Source organism: Carassius carassius, chromosome 33 (assembly GCF_963082965.1).
Source record: "Carassius carassius chromosome 33, fCarCar2.1, whole genome shotgun sequence".
Classification (NCBI taxonomy): domain Eukaryota; kingdom Metazoa; phylum Chordata; class Actinopteri; order Cypriniformes; family Cyprinidae; genus Carassius; species Carassius carassius.
In genome coordinates this window covers 19,479,741-19,496,398 of record NC_081787.1, presented here as the reverse complement: position 1 = coordinate 19,496,398, position 16,658 = coordinate 19,479,741, and the positions used below count along the sequence as shown (strand labels likewise).

General features: G+C 36.3%; 2 protein-coding genes and 1 pseudogene across 2 annotated transcripts in view; 1 reads left to right on the top strand and 2 right to left on the bottom strand.

Annotated features, from left to right (window-relative positions):
• Window positions 1-1,617, bottom strand: part of LOC132113922 (FERM and PDZ domain-containing protein 4-like) — a 45,885-nt gene extending 44,268 nt beyond the window's left edge. Inside the window, exon 1 of the mRNA XM_059521980.1 lies at window positions 1,381-1,617. The gene's annotated coding sequence lies outside the window, so the exon portion shown is untranslated. The remainder of the gene's footprint in view (window positions 1-1,380) is intronic.
• Window positions 1,618-2,917: 1,300 nt separating this feature from the next.
• On the top strand, window positions 2,918-8,110 carry LOC132113921 (glucosamine-6-phosphate isomerase 2-like). The gene is given in 8 exon segments (XM_059521979.1): window positions 2,918-3,051; window positions 3,349-3,512; window positions 3,654-3,755; window positions 4,177-4,359; window positions 5,187-5,198; window positions 5,201-5,370; window positions 6,152-6,326; window positions 7,465-8,110. Coding segments are annotated over 7 exon segments (831 nt in total). The 5' UTR covers window positions 2,918-3,051; window positions 3,349-3,388; the 3' UTR covers window positions 7,530-8,110.
• A 1,114-nt stretch (window positions 8,111-9,224) lies between these two features.
• LOC132114141 (translation factor GUF1, mitochondrial-like) lies at window positions 9,225-16,454 on the bottom strand (annotated as a pseudogene).
• Window positions 16,455-16,658: the final 204 nt, after the last annotated feature.

Below are 16,658 nucleotides of genomic sequence, written 5' to 3'. Positions count from 1 at the left end.
ATTCTAAAGTCTGTAAACAAAAATTAAAACTTAAATATTAATAGTGATTTTTTTCAGGTGTAGGCCTACTCTAAAATAAAAAGTTTTTTTTTCTTAAATACTTCATTTCTGTCATCAAACTTTTAAGTAAGATTAGGCTTAAAGTAATATCAACCTTTTTTTTCCTCAAATATTGTGGTGGGTCATGAAATAGATTACACTTGTCTAGGTGGGTCGTGGAATGGAAAAGTTTGGGAACCACTGATCTAGTACATTTGGCTGTGGCGTGCGCGCGCACATGGCCGTGTGTGCACATTACAATCTACTCATGCAAATGCATGCAAAATAAAGCTCAACATATTTAAACGTCAAGCAGGAATAGAGCATAAAGTCTAGTGCAGTGTACACGATGTGCCCGAGCACCCGAAAAACAGAGAAGGCGAGGGAGAGAAAGAGGATTCATATGCCACACCTCACTCATTCATACACGCAGCAGTTCTCCCACTGCAAGACATAAGCACATGGTCTACGAGATTTACAACTCCACAGAGTAAATCTTAGGATGGTTCCACAGCATATGTCTGAACCATATCTAGTCAAAACGCAACGCAAAAGCCGCATCGCGTGCAAGAGCGCGTCTCCAAAATAACCAGCGTTCTCTGCACAATGATAAACACACGCTGGACATGTCCGAGTCATTAAAGCGAATCGATTCCGTTGAACTGTTAATTCATTTAAAACGATTCAGTGATTGGTTTTAAAATAGGGTTACAATAAGCGTGACAGACCTGCTTACGTTTTAACGTTTATCAGAAGTGCTGTTTTAAGATCAAGTCTGATCGTTAAAAATACAAATGTGACAATGCTCTTTGTATAACAGCCACTGCAGTTTTCAACTAAAGTCTCCAATTCAAACAAGGAAATACGCATTTTACAAAGAATCTTGTGCAAACCAGCGTTAAAACAAATTCTGACGAGACTACTATGTCAATCAGACTAAAAAAATATTTTGAACAAATGACAAAATCCTATTCTCGTCCGACGCGAAGTCCAAAATGACCTACATAGGCTACTCCGATCAAACTGTCTGTGTTTCCTCGATCCAGTGTGTTGAACAGATTTTTCCAAATCCGTAAGTGTCATCTCATTCCAGTTTGAAGAAGTCATGTGTGTTAATCTAGTAAACAAAGAAATAATGGTAAATCTTTTGTGGGTTCTCCAGTTTAATCTTAATCCGATTTGAATCTCGCTCTCCGTCCGAACAGCAGTGAGCGCACAAGGGACATGCATCTAAAGCCTAAAAATAACAACCCTTGATCCTCTAAAATGCTCCTTGTTGGTACACAAACACACGTCCAGTGAATGAACATGCAGAAGAACAACAGATAAAGCTGCACCCACCTCGTGGTTTGAAAGGACACCGGTGCGGATCCGGCGATGGAGAGCCAGCACGGGACGAAGGGAGCAGGTGGATCCGGCTGATTCAGACGGGACGGACAGGTGTGGGATGATGTTTGGAATGCGTGTCGGTGCAGGATGCTGGCAGGATAGGGACCAGCTTAATCCTCCATCTGAACGCAGACAGCCTCTCCTCGGCCGCTCCACCCCTCCCTCATCCCTTCCCAGTGAGGTCCGATTCGCAAATTAATCGTTGTTTTGAATAGGCTCTTTGTATTGATTGAACCGATTGAACCGATTCGCAACGCGTTTGTTTGGGAGAAGATCTGACCATTTGTGTGACTTATTCGAAAAGAAAACACAATTAAAATAGCAGTATTTCATTCGAAAACTAGAACAATATATTAATAAACTAGAACATTTGCACTAGGAAAGTAAAGAGATACAATTTCCACACAGCATACTTTCAAGCCTGTTATTATTATTATTATTATTATTTACTTTTAAATTCAAGGACCACCAAACAATGAGAAAAAAATATATAATTTCCACTATGTATTAACTTTGAGACGCAGAAAAACAAACAAAACTATAAACAAACAATATGAAGCTAAGTTAATGGCAGGGCGAGCCAAACGTTAACAAACACTTACTGAGTTCACTTTTACGTTTAAAATTGACTTAAGCCATAAACAATTTGGATGTGCTGTTTGAACGCAGCAGTAGAGCAATATTCAATTCGATACGGCTAGCTTATCAATTCCTGCTCGTTTGCTAAATTGTTTTAAATTAAGCTATGTAGCCGCTACACGGTTGCTAATGTGTATTGATGGTTGTTAGGGTTTTCCGAGAGGTTTATCAAAACTGAGAAATTTGGTGGATGTAGCCATAAAACTCTCGTTTTGGTCCTGCCAATATGTTAGTGATTTACCCTAATAATTCTGTGACGCCAACATAACTAAATATTTACTTAATCCCATAAAAATAAAAGATAAAAAGGTTCAGATTCTGTTTCTGTAAACACTGCCATGTGGCGTCAAACGAATCGACGGATCATTTTTTCGAACCGGTTGACACGAACTTTCCAAACGAACCGATTCGCTCAAATGAATCAGACGTCTGCACACTATCATCCCTCAATCCGACGTCTTCTGTTCCTCCTCTCAGCCGTCTGCCTCCCTGGGGCCCTCATGCAAGGTCAGGCATAGAAGAAAAAGACGGACATTAAACGACTTGAGTGAAAATTGGACAAAATTATAATTACGCTGCGCAAAACATATAAAACATAGATAAACAGATATTTGCACTGTTATTTATTACCAACAAATGTACAGTTTCTCATGCCAATAAAACGCATTTTGATTAATCAATAAAGTCTCTATCAAACAACTGTGTCAGTACGATATGAAATACTAATATTTCTTAATTCACATATTTCCAATTTAAACGATATCCTACTAACGTTACATACTTAATGTCATTTCATTCATACTGCATTCACATTGCTTATTTCATATTAGAGAAAAGCCTTCTCTATTCATGGACAGTTGCTCCAACCCGGAAGTGCATCGTCAGCGCACATGACCGGGACTCCATCACATGATCAGTGTTTTCAAAGAAAACTTGTATCCATTCACCCGGCCGGGGCTGAGATCCTGCGCTTTATTACCGCAGGTAAAAGACTTTATTACCCATAACCGTTATTCGACAACTTTCGACACTTGGTTGTAAATAAAGCCGGAGGATTTGAAGGCATTAATATAAGTTCAAAAGCAAATATGTGTTATGATTTGCTTCATATGTGTTATGATTATATATCGTTATGATTATATTCTGTACGAGTTATTCGATCATATTTATTATATCAAATGTGCATCTTGGTTGTTTTGCTCCTCACTGGACTGGGCTTTGCTTGATCCTCTGAATTGGTCAATGCTGGTCAATAAAGCATTGATCTGTATTCATTTTTAGAGTCTTAAGGGTTGCAGCGACCTGTTATCAGTGAGAAGTCATGAGACTTGTGATTCTGGACGACTATGATCTGTCCAGCGAATGGGCTGCAAAGTACATCCGCAACCGGATCATCCAGTTCAAACCCAGCGCTGACCGCTACTTCACTTTAGGACTCCCAACAGGTAAACTAAAATTCCCAATCAGTTCCCAATTCATTAAATCCACCCCTGTTTCTCTCAGAAAAATCTGGAAATTCAATACATCAAGAAGGTTCTGATTATTATATAAGTATATAGATCATTATATAATCTGATTATTTGCAGGGAGCACACCCCTCGGCTGTTATAAGAAGCTGATCGAATATCACAAGAATGGAGACCTGTCCTTCAAATTCGTGAAGACCTTTAACATGGATGAGTATGTGGGTAAGTGTGAACTGCACAGATCACGTCTTATGATAAGTGCTGGGTATGCAAGACCTCCACAAACTCTCTCAAAACAGAACGAGAGCTGCCGACGCACCAAGTCAGCAAAAAATAACGCATAAAACAATGTTAAAAAGCATTTACTCACTGGCCCTCTGTCCTCAATCCCTTTCTAGTGTAGTTCAGTAAACGGTTATTAAACATTATAGTTGCATTGTGACACGACTTTAGTTTCACGACTAAAACAAAGCATGTTGTGGATCAGATTCTCAATATAATGAATCTAGTTGGTTTACTTGTTTTCATAATTCCCATTATTCATTCTCTTTAATTGAACGCAGTATTTATGACTGTGTTAGAGTAGAAAGTAATAGTTAAAGGTACAATCATAATTAATGTTTACATTTCTCTTCATCTTCAGGTCTGCCCAGGGATCATCCCGAGAGCTATCACTCCTACATGTGGAACAACTTCTTTAAGCACATTGACATCGAGCCCCAGAACACTCATATACTGGATGGCAATGCGAGCGACCTGCAAGCCGAGTGTGAAGCCTTTGAGCAGCATATCACTGCTGCTGGTGGAATTGAGCTGTTTGTGGGAGGTACATACAATAAATCAGATCCCAATAAATCGTTTTTTTTCAGACACAGATTAATCGAGAGACACCAGTAACAGTGCTTTGTGATGCATATCTTAATCTGTACACACAAAACTGGCAATAACAAATGCTTTTGTCAGCGATACTTGTATAGTGATTGCATGTTCAACTTCAAAATCAAAGGTCTGTTTGTTGGCCACAGAACTGATTCTTAAGCTTGCTATAGCAATAATTGATTGAATATTTATCAGTGTTATTGTAATATTATTTATATAGTGTTGTAGTATTTAATACTATTTTGAACTATTTTGAACATATTTTATTTGACTAATTTTGTGATTTTTATACTTAAAAATAAGTATATTTAGTTTTAATTTATTGCAGTTGTAGTTTAACTTTTAAAAGTATATGCATGTTTAATTATTTATATTTTATGTGATGCATTAATTTATATATATATATATATATATATATATATATATATATATATATATATATATATATATATATATATATATATGATATAGGCTTTAGGCTGTTAGATATATGACAACAATGTACAGAGCAGAATGCTAATAACTTTTATGAATTTATTGGGGTAAATCTCCAAAAAAAAAAAAAGTAATGAATTCAGTTAAAAGAAAATTACAATTTTATATATTGTTTTTATAATTAATAAGCACATTTTGGCTCATTACTGTAGTGCCTGTTTTTAGTGATTTGCTTTACTTTCATACCCAACTACTTTTATATTCAGAATCATTGCATATTCTCATCCATTAATCAATTATTAATCATTCTCATTTATGTAATGCTTGTTTTTTTTTCAGGCATTGGTCCAGACGGCACATTGCCTTTAATGAGCCCGGCTCCAGTCTTGTGTCCAGGACCAGAGTGAAGACCCTGGCCAAGGACACGATAGTAGCCAATGCTCGTTTCTTTGGGAACGATCTTTCCAAAGTGCCCACAATGACCCTTACCGTTGGAGTAGGAACAGTGATGGATGCCAGAGAGGTAAATTAATTCAATTAATTCTGTAGTATCATCTGTCATAAGCCATAAAAGACACAGATGTTTTAATGAGGCACACAATGGAAAAGTTTAAACTGCAAAGTTTAAAGTACCTTAAAGCGAAAGTATATTTTGAGTAATGTCACTCGTCATCTGAGTGTACCTGAAGGCATCTTTTGTCCTTATCTTCAATAGAATCCTTTGTGATATCAGTGTCTTCCTTTTGTCCCAGTCAGACACACTTTTGTTTGGAGCATCTGTCATCTGTAATTGATAGATATAATTATCTTTTATATAATAACAAATGTTCTCATTGTTATAGAACTAAACTGAACACGTGTCTGTTTCTCAATGTGTGACTGATTGTGCTGGAATTAGAAACAAGTACATAAACATACCTGAATACTTTAACGGACAGGATGCTGGGTAAAATGTTCTTCAAGTCACATGATTTTGTTGATGTGGATGCCAGACATCACTTGACTGTCATGATATCATTAGACACTGTGAACCTCTTGAAACATTTCCAAGTTGTATTGTACCAAATTGTAAAGCATAATAAGAATTTATTAAAAAAAAATTTTTTTTTACTAAAATGATTATTATTACAGTGATGAGAATAAATATTTTCTTTTGGTTTATAACCTGAGAATTTCTTTATTAGACATAAGAAATGTCGGTGACTGACTCTAAAGTCTAACTAGTTTTTGACATATGCTGAAAGCCAGCGTCCTGGATTTGATCGTTGTAAGACAATGCTGAACTTTTTGTCTTTGATTTTTAGGTCATGATTCTGATCACAGGGGCTCATAAGGCCTTTGCCCTGTATAAAGCCATCGAGGAGGGTGTGAACCACATGTGGACCGTATCTGCCTTCCAGCAGCATCCACGAACCATTTTTGTTTGTGATGAAGACGCGACGCTGGAACTCAGGGTCAAAACTGTGAAGTATTTTAAAGGTACGTGACTCTGCTGCCTGAGGGGCAAATCTTTGACTTGCGTAGATTGAAAGTTGCTCTTTTGTGGAAGCTGATTGCTTGAAGATCAAAGGACTGGTAAATTGACTAAAACGTTACTTATTTAAAAGGTAAACCTTCAACTCAGTTCAATTCAAGTAAACAAGTAACATGTTCATTCAGATTTACCAGTTATCTCTTAGAATATAAAATTCTGTCAATCTGATAAAGACGTGTACTGTTGTGACTTCATGAAATTCTTTATATCCTCATGGCCTCAGGATTCATATATAACCATTCAAGACTTTAGATTTGAGGAAAACATTTATTTCATAATGATATCCCCCCACCACTGATATCCCAATTCTTATTCTCCAATGAAAGGTTATATTTTTGTGATTTTTTCCAATAAAAGATCAAAAGGACTAACAATGCAGATTTATTTTCACAGCCTTCTTTGATCATATTTACCAAGGGTACCAACAATTCTGACCACGTGTGTGTGTGTATATGTATATGTATATATATATATATATATATATATATATATATATATATATATATATATATATATATATATATATATACTTGTAAATATTTTTCAAATATATACGTTTGTGTGTGTATTTATTTATATATACATATACACAGTACACACACATATATTATGTAAACAATGTTATTTTGGATGGAATCAATTGATTTGACAGCACTGAATATTAATACACAATATTAATGTTTTATTGTATTTTTTATTAAAAAATACAATAAAATTTTATTGGTTTTATTGGCCTGGGTGAACATAAGAGATGTCTTTTAAAATCATTAAAAACATCTTACAAACCCCACAATTTTCACCATCCCTTTTTCCCCTTTGAGCAAACCCAATAGAGCAGCTGTTTGTTTGTTTTTCATCTTTTTTACTGATCTCATCTCAGTTTTAGTGGTTGGCTCGTCTCAAAGTCAATATCTGTCTAAAGACGGCAGGTTCAAGATCTAAACCCATCTGGAATGTCCATCACAAGCGCTTTTCTCAGAAACACAATCTGTCCCGTCTTAAGGGCTTTGGTCTCTCCTGGGGGTTTAATATCTTTGGCTGGACTGGATTTCCTAAACTGCTGATGGATCTTCTCTCCTACAGGGCTGATGCACGTCCACAATCAGCTAGTTGAGCCGATGCTCAGCGTGAAGGACTACATGGACTGAACGCACCAGACGGGACGTCTGGAAAAACAACAGAAAAATCAGAATGGCATGAGTGTGAATGAGTGAAAACTGGCCTCAGGGACCACAGCAGTTTTGAATGGTCATAAAGTGTTGAGATGTCAACATCAGCATAAAAAGTTGTACAAAATGCCTCTGCTTTCCATGGTGCCATGTTTACATACTCCAACTGGATCTCTGTCTTAGCCTTTATAATTCACTTTTAAACTACTTTAAGGCCAGTATTAACAGGAAAAGACCATGGTTTAGGGAAATTGTACTAAGAAGCACTCTTTAACACTTTCAGCTAATGTTTACTGTTTTCGATAACACTATTAGTTACTGTTCTTTGTGATATACAGGCTGTTTCCTTTCTTAAAAATATAAGGCACGAGTCTGACATTTAACTTGTATTGTAAAACGAGCTTTCATTTCATTGATTCATTTCATTTAATCAGTTTGTGCTGAGTTTTTGTTTTTGGTGTTACTAAACCCTCCTGTACTGTAGTCTGGTGAATGTTTTTGGAACGAGAGTATACATTTTTATGGGTTTACACATTTCTTTCCATTAAATTGTTAAAAGATTATGTGAACTAACTCCAAAAAACCAAAACATCCACTCGTGTCTTTTTGTACTCAAGGATGAATAAATAATAATAATAACAAAAAGTTTCATTTATTGTCCCTCAATTTGTACAGACAGAATGAATCTTACAGAAAGATGTCCACGAAATATATTTTGAGTACCACATGTCGCACTTAGTTCAAGTCATTTCCACATTCAAAATTGATTATGAGGAAAACAATATAACCATATATTCCTAAGGAAAAACTGTTGTACATACATTCACCTCTTCAGTTCACTAGCAAGCAATTGAAACATAGCTCTCCCAGTAGATTGATTCACAAATCTTGAGCAACATCATAACTATCCTCCCAAAACTGGCATAAAAAATCCTAACCCCTATGAGGTACAATTTTATGTTCTCCATATCAGTAATGATTGAATGTAAAAAATAAAACACTGCATAGACTTCATTGTATGAATTAAATATAAACTAATTCCTCTGCATATAAAATTTATTCAGTGTTTCTTTATTGAACCAACATGCAAATAAGTCTTGCGCTGCACGGATATATTTACATACAGTATTATGATATAAACTAGTTAGCAAACCATGATATGTATTGTAACACCACCAAGCCCTATTAAGAATGATTTATTGAAGCGTAATGCATTTAAATGGTTTTCAAACAATATTTTTATTTTAGTAGTCCATATGACAGTCCTAACCACAAGCTAGAAACACACACAAAAACCATTCTAATACGAATACCATTTTTTTAATTGAAAAGGGTGAAATTTGACAGTAGTTTATACAACCCTGGATATTTCTCTTGATTTTATGGTGAAACAGCTGTCAGATAACTGATTTGACTGGCCATCTCTATTATTTTGACACTGACGAATGCTGGCAAATGTCACGGACCCCTGATGCATGACGGTAATCTTGGCGTTGTACAATATTTTTGCAGATTCTTTCTTCTTTTTTTACTTTTTGGCAGGCCACTAATTAGAAAGGTGGCATGCTCAATTGCAACTGTCATATATTTTGTCAAAGTATTAAGAAAATGAATGGCCTTAAATATTGTTAAAATTCTATATGCACTATAAAAATCCTTATATGTTTCTTTTTATTATTATTTTGGAGTTAAATATAACATGGACATGTTCTAGTCTTGTCAGACTCACCTTGCAAAAGCTCCAACACTCAGAAATGTCCTCGACTGGACTATTTTCAGCCTTACATCCACAACCACTGCAACTCCCTCTGCAGCTTGATGGGAATGAAATGTGTTCAAAAGAAAACAGCGCTGCCAAATACTTCTGCATCCACGCAGGCTAAACGTTTTCCACTGAAAACCCTCAGCTTGCAGACTCTGAATCCGCTCCTGAGAGAACTGCAGTGTTGTTTCAACATGATGAAGATGAATTCATCAAACCTTCTTTACTTTCCCAGATCAACATCACTTAGTTATATGAACTTTAATAGCATTTCCAAATCAATCATCATACTTAACATTGGCATGTTCATATTCACAAATCAACCCCAGGCTTTGATGTCTGTTATGATTATGTTACTAAGGGAACTACTTCCGTTTAAGAACATAGATGAAAGCATCTTTTGGGACGTCAATGTTTCCGATTTGGTGCGATTTCTTCTCTCCCTCGGCCTGCTTCTTTAGCAGCTTCATTTTTCATGTAATGTCACCACCGTACAAGAAAGACAGATGTGACCAAGAATCAGCAGCTAATCAAAAAAGTAAAAGAACATTTTTTCTCTATGAGAAGAGGTACGCGATATGCTTTTATCCTAAAGTGGAAAACAAAGATAAGAAATATTAAAGTAGTTCACCTAAAAATAAAATTTTGCTTCTAATTCATCCATGATGTACTGTAGATGAGATTGTTTCTTCATCATAAAAGATCTGGAGAAATTTAGTGTTACATCTCTTGCACTGCAGTGAATGGGTGCCGTCAGAATGAGTGTCTAAACAGCTGATAAATGGTGCTTGATCTGGGCGTATGTCTCTCCTGATTCAAACAAGACAACTTTTTCACTTGAGAAAGCAATATTACAGATTATGGACTCATATTTTAGATTGAAGCAAAGAACAGCTTAATAATGGATACATTTTTTACAAACACGCCATTACATAAAATGTTAATGCACTAGAGTTGTGTCAATTATTTCTTGATGATTGTGATGTTTTTATCAGCTGTTTGGACTCTCTTTCTGACGGCACCCATTCACTGCAGTGGAAACATTTGTGAGCAGGTGATGTAATGCTAAATTTCTTCGAATCTTTTCTGATGAAGAAACAAACTCTTCCACATCTTGGATGACCTTAGGGTGACATAGTTTAAAGCAAATTTATCTTGGTAACACTCACAATCACAGCAATCACATCAAAAAACATGGAAGATGAGATCGAGATGCCGCCAATGTCCAGCTCAAATCACACACAAAATGGTAGCTGCAGTGGTTTTTCAGAAAAAAAAAATGAACACAGCTGTTGATCTTTATAGCCATATTCACATTTTTAAGGGGTTTGGGTAATTAATTACCTCTAAATGGTCATATAACTTAGAAATACCTCTTGAAATATAAATAAAACTGAAATTTTATCATGAAAGGTCACTTTCTTATGAACACTTGCTTATGAACGATAGTGACAAGTTCCTCCACTGGCCGCCCGTTGAGGAGGAAGTCCATCTTAATCAGGTCAGCCGCCTCATAACCAGCTTAATCGTAATCAAAATGATGGAAAACAGAAAAATTTATTTACAGAAGTGACATCCAGCTCTTCCAGAAACTCAAAGTGACATATCTATCCAGATATCAAAACACAAAGGAAAATTCACTTATTTACAATCGTTTTCGAATGTTTCCTAACTCTGTCGTATCTCTCACGTTAATTTGTCTGTTTTGTGTTGCCTCGGTAATGTTCCCTGATAGTACAAATACATCACAGAGACGTCTATTTGACATTTGCATTTGCAAGACATTTTTTTTTTGAGTGTTTGCTCATCTGCAATACGTCTATAGGACATTTCCTATCAGATGTAAAATAGATGTTTTGAAAATGTCTTTAAGAGGTTTATGAATTAGAATGTATGTAAAACTGAAATCTTAAAGGCATCTGTCAGATGTTTGTACACATCAGATGCTTCACTGTGTGTGCTAGCTTGGTTTGTTCTGCTTGGATTATATATTTGTTTCATGTATTATGTATCTGTAAAGCGAGTTTCTGAAATGTGCTATATAAAATTATTCCTTCTTTCACAAAGAGCTCACCTGGCGTATCCTGACGACATGGATTTGAGCTGGTCGTAAAAGTCCACCTCGATTTCATTTAGAGCGAAGATACACTTCATCATCAACCGATGGTCATCGATGTAGACCATGTTCTTCTGTACGGCCCTGTGGCTCTTTAACAAGGCAGAGAATCGCATTGTGGGTCACTACAAATGCAAGACTCAGAATATGCTTTCACAGAAACTGGGAGGCAAATTAAGTAGATTTGGTCGCTTTGGACTTCATCCTTGAATTAGGAGAGTCCAAGATTGTTACTTTGTGAGTTACTTAGAGTGAGTAAACCATGCTAAACTGCAGTCAACCTGAAAGGTGACTGATCTAATCTCATCTGACACAGGGTCATGATCTTCCCAGTGAAGTAATTCGGAGCGATGACGATTTTCATCACCATGGGATCCAGATACTTCACTACCTCTGTCTTATCAGGGAACTGAGCAGGGCTGATGAAGGTGATCACTTCTTCACTGTGTTCCTACATAACAAAGACGCAACTCAGGAATCTGTTCCTCAACCCTAAACATTCATCTTTCTTTGTGTACTATATCACTGAGAGGAGTGCTATCCAAGAGGTTTTCTGGGTGGTTTTTAGCATATTGTGACAATGAGTCTCACCTTTATGAGTTTGGCAGATGCTAGCACAGCCTTATATGGTACAGTCGGAGCCGTTACTATGACAGATGCATTATATTCCTGCTCTAAACGCTGATATGCAGCAAACCAAGAAATCCCAGCCTGAGGGAGAAATTCACCACTTTAAATATTTAAAAAGTGAAACAATACCTGCTCGACTTACAACCCGAATTCCAGAAAAGTTGGGAAGTTTTTTAAATTTTAATAAAATGAAAACTAAAGGAATTTCAAATCACATGAGCCAATATTTTATTCACAATAGAACATAGATAACGTAGCAAATGTTTAAACTGAGAAATTTCAGGTTTCAAAAAAGTTGGCGCGGGGGCAACAAATGGCTAAAAAAGCAAGCAGTTTTGAAAAGATTCAGCTGGGAGAACATCTAGTGATTAATTAAGTTAATTGATATCAGGTCTGTAACATGATTAGCTATAAAAGCTTTGTCTTAGAGAAGCAGAGTCTCTCAGAAGTAAAGATGGGCAGAGGCTCTCCAATCTGTGAAAGACTGCATAAAAAAATTGTGGAAAACTTTAAAAACAATGTTCCTCAACGTCAAATTGCAAAGGCTTTGCAAATCTCATCATCTACAGTGCATAACATCATCAAAAGATTCAGAGAAACTGGAGAAATCTCTGTGCGTAAGGGACAAGGCCGGAGACCTTTATTTGATGCCCGTGGTCTTCGGGCTCTCAGACGACACTGCATCACTCATCGGCATGATTGTGTCAATGACATTACTAAATGGGCCCAGGAATACTTCCAGAAACCACTGTCGGTAAACACAATCCGCCGTGCCATCAGCAGATGCCAACTAAAGCTCTATCATGCAAAAAGGAAGCCATATGTGAACATGGTCCAGAAGCGCCGTCGTGTCCTGTGGGCCAAGGCTCATTTAAAATGGACTATTTCAAAGTGGAATAGTGTTTTATGGTCAGACGAGTCCAAATTTGACATTCTTGTTGGAAATCACGGACGCCGTGTCCTCCGGGCTAAAGAGGAGGGAGACCTTCCAGCATGTTATCAGCGTTCAGTTCAAAAGCCAGCATCTCTGATGGTATGGGGGTGCATAAGTGCATACGGTATGGGCAGCTTGCATGTTTTGGAAGGCTCTGTGAATGCTGAAAGGTATATAAAGGTTTTAGAGCAACATATGCTTCCCTCCAAACAACGTCTATTTCAGGGAACGCCTTGTTTATTTCAGCAGGACAATGCAAAACCACATACTGCAGCTATAACAACAGCATGGCTTCGTCGTAGAAGAGTCCGGTGCTAACCTGGCCTGCCTGCAGTCCAGATCTTTCACCTATAGAGAACATTTGGCGCATCATTAAACGAAAAATACGTCAAAGACGACCACGAACTCTTCAGCAGCTGGAAATCTATATAAGGCAAGAATGGGACCAAATTCCAACAGCAAAACTCCAGCAACTCATAGCCTCAATGCCCAGACGTCTTCAAACTGTTTTAAAAAGAAAAGGAGATGCTACACCATGGTAAACATGCCCCGTCCCAACTATTTTGAGACCTGTAGCAGAAATCAAAATTGAAATGAGCTCATTTTCTGCATAAAATTGTAAACTTTCTCAGTTTAAACATTTGCTATGTTATCTATGTTCTATTGTGAATAAAATATTGGTTCATGTGATTTGAAAGTCTTTTAGTTTTCATTTTATTAAAATTTAAAAAACGTCCCAACTTTTCCGGAATTCGGGTTGTAAAACAACGGTTTAAACTCTCACTGATTTGTCTGTGTGTGTGTGTGTGTGTGTATATACCTCCATCCAGCCCCCGGAGCTAAACTGCTGTCCCTCTGAACCGTCACGCTGGAGTCGTTCAGCATCAGTTCCTTCCACAGCGCTGTGCAGGGCTCTGTATTCTGACTGATCCATAGGTTACACGCCTGAAAGTGTCACACATTCCAGATTTACAACACTGTAATCCTAACCTTTGGCATACACAATTTTGGCATACACAGGATGTTTCTGGAGGTAAAGTGTGTCTCCAATTTGAGCCTCCTTCCCTTCCTTCATCCCTGCGATCACGTAACCCACCCCTCAAAACTATTTCCTAAAATTGAAAAATAATAATTATTCAGGGATTTATGAATCTTTAATATATATATATAGACATCATTTAGTCGCCCAGAGTGAAGATTTAGTCGCAAATGTGAGTGATCTTGCAATGTAAAGGGTTGCAATATTACCGAGCACAAACACTTTTTATTTTTTTCAAAGCCTTTGAATGTATATTGTTGATGTGCTCAACTGTTTTGCACATAATTTTACAAAGCAATTATATTTGAGCTCTCTAATATATCAAAATCAGGCACCATTTCTTCAAATATATAAATTAACAAACATAAAACAAAAAAATATTTTTGTCTTTTGAAGTGAATTCTTGACAGGTTTTGTGAGCCCGGTGTCTGTAACTCTGGTAACATCTGTATCATGAAACTTCTGTTCTTCCTGACATCACACATCTGGATTCAAAATATTCTCTCTATTGTGTGAACTCTAACGTATGATTCATTACTGACGGCCTCTCCCTCTTCAGAATCCTGTTTAGAAAAATGTAATCTAGGCTCTGGGGGTCATTCTGTTTCTTTAGTCTGATACAATCTTATGAATTCAAAGATGGCCGAATACAATCAATAAATCACTCCTACATAGTTTGTGCTGTTCTTACAGTCTCACAGTGTTCTCTTGTGGAGAAAAGTGAATCAGTTTATGACACTCACTGTTTTTCCACTCGTTCTGGATTAGCATTTTTCAAATCAATCTGACAATAAAAAAACACATTAAATTGTGTCCTGCCTCTGTAATTAACTGACATAAAATGACAAAGAAATTTCTATCATTTATCCAAAGGACTGGGATGAAACATCATGTTTTTAACTTGCTTACTGTATATAAAATGTTGACTACATTTAAAGGAAAGATCAGAAAGGATTTCTGTAATATCTACCTTGTTTATTAAAGGGATTATTGTCAGTTGAGCCTCGAATGCCAGGTAGAAATTGGCAACTGTTTGCGCTTGAATTTCCTTTGAATGAAAGAAACAATGCATAGATTAATTTATTTTTAAGGTAATTAAGAAAGGTTGCATTATAATAGTGTAATTATGCTAATAACAATGTACAATGTGCTATGTTATAATCATAAATTATTTTCTTTATTGAAATAAAAGCAAATGTAAATATTAGACGAAACCTAACCTATAAACTTTAGCTATAAACGTAAAAATGAGAAGTTATCATGGCAACTGAAACTGAAAGAAAAAAAACTCAACAAATTACTAAAATATGAAAACTGAATATATATATACAGTGTAATGCGAAAGTTTGGGAACCCCTTGCAGAATCTGTGAAAATGTGAATAATTTTAACAAAATAAGAGAGATCATACTAAATGCATGATATATTTTATGTTTGTATGATTTTGAGATACATCTTTTCACACTGAGGACAATTGAGGCACTAAAATACAATTATTAAAAAAGGTTCTTTTGAATGGGGTTATTTTAATAATTTCAGCTTTTTTTGTCTTGTGGACTATATGATCTCTCTTCTTTTGTTAAAATATTTCACATTTTCTGCAAGGGGTATACACACACACACACACACACACATCATAATGTTTAAATATTATTTAATAGTATATAAATAATACTAAAATAACACCGCTAAGCGCATATTTTCATTGAAAATGATGCAGTCTGTGCTTTAACAGTGATTCCTCTTTCTATCTCCACCTGCAGTTTATCCAGCACCTGCTCGTTACTCGCTGTCTTTGCAATGACACCTGCTCTTGCAACAAATACAAAGAAACAAAGACTTTATAAACCGTAATGCTTTCAAAACTCACATAATTTACATTAAAGAAAATCCTGTGATAGTTGTTTACTGAAAATCACCTGTGATCTCCAGAAGTCTGTCAGCTAAAGTGCTCTTGCCATGATCAATATAAGCAATAATGCTGAAGTTTCGAATTCTCTCCACATGTCAAGATTCTCCTGAAAATACAAACCCAGCTAAATTCATTATTCAGTTGCAATGAAGCCCATCAGTTTAGAAATCCGCTTTCTATAACTGTGAAGGAATACATCTCTAAAAAGTGTCCACCAAAATACCAAAGTTCCACTGTAAAAACATATTAGATTAATATATGTTATATATGTATTTACTTCCAGCAAAAACAAGTCAAAGCAACACAATTTACTTTCTCAGATACATTAGAGTTGAATTCTCTGACAGGATTGATGCTCCAGCAGGAGCTTTTCTTCCATCTGTGTCTTATCAATCCACTCTACATGTGGTGATGCAGCCCTGAGATCTGCGTTTAACACGGTATAATGTAATATCAGGAAAGCATTTAATAAAGGGCAGAAAGAGCCCATGGGATCTAAACAGAGACGTCATCTCTATAAGATCACTAACATGTTATTCCTGAATCCATATCAGGAATTCCATATCTTCTTATCAAAAAAAGATTAAAAGCATATATTCGGGTTTTAAAAACAGTCAGGTCTCCACTTGACTGTACTTTAGTGTGACAACAACTGTAAGCAGCCATGCTGGTAAAAGCGTCATCACTTGGAATTATGGGAAATGTAGTTTATATCT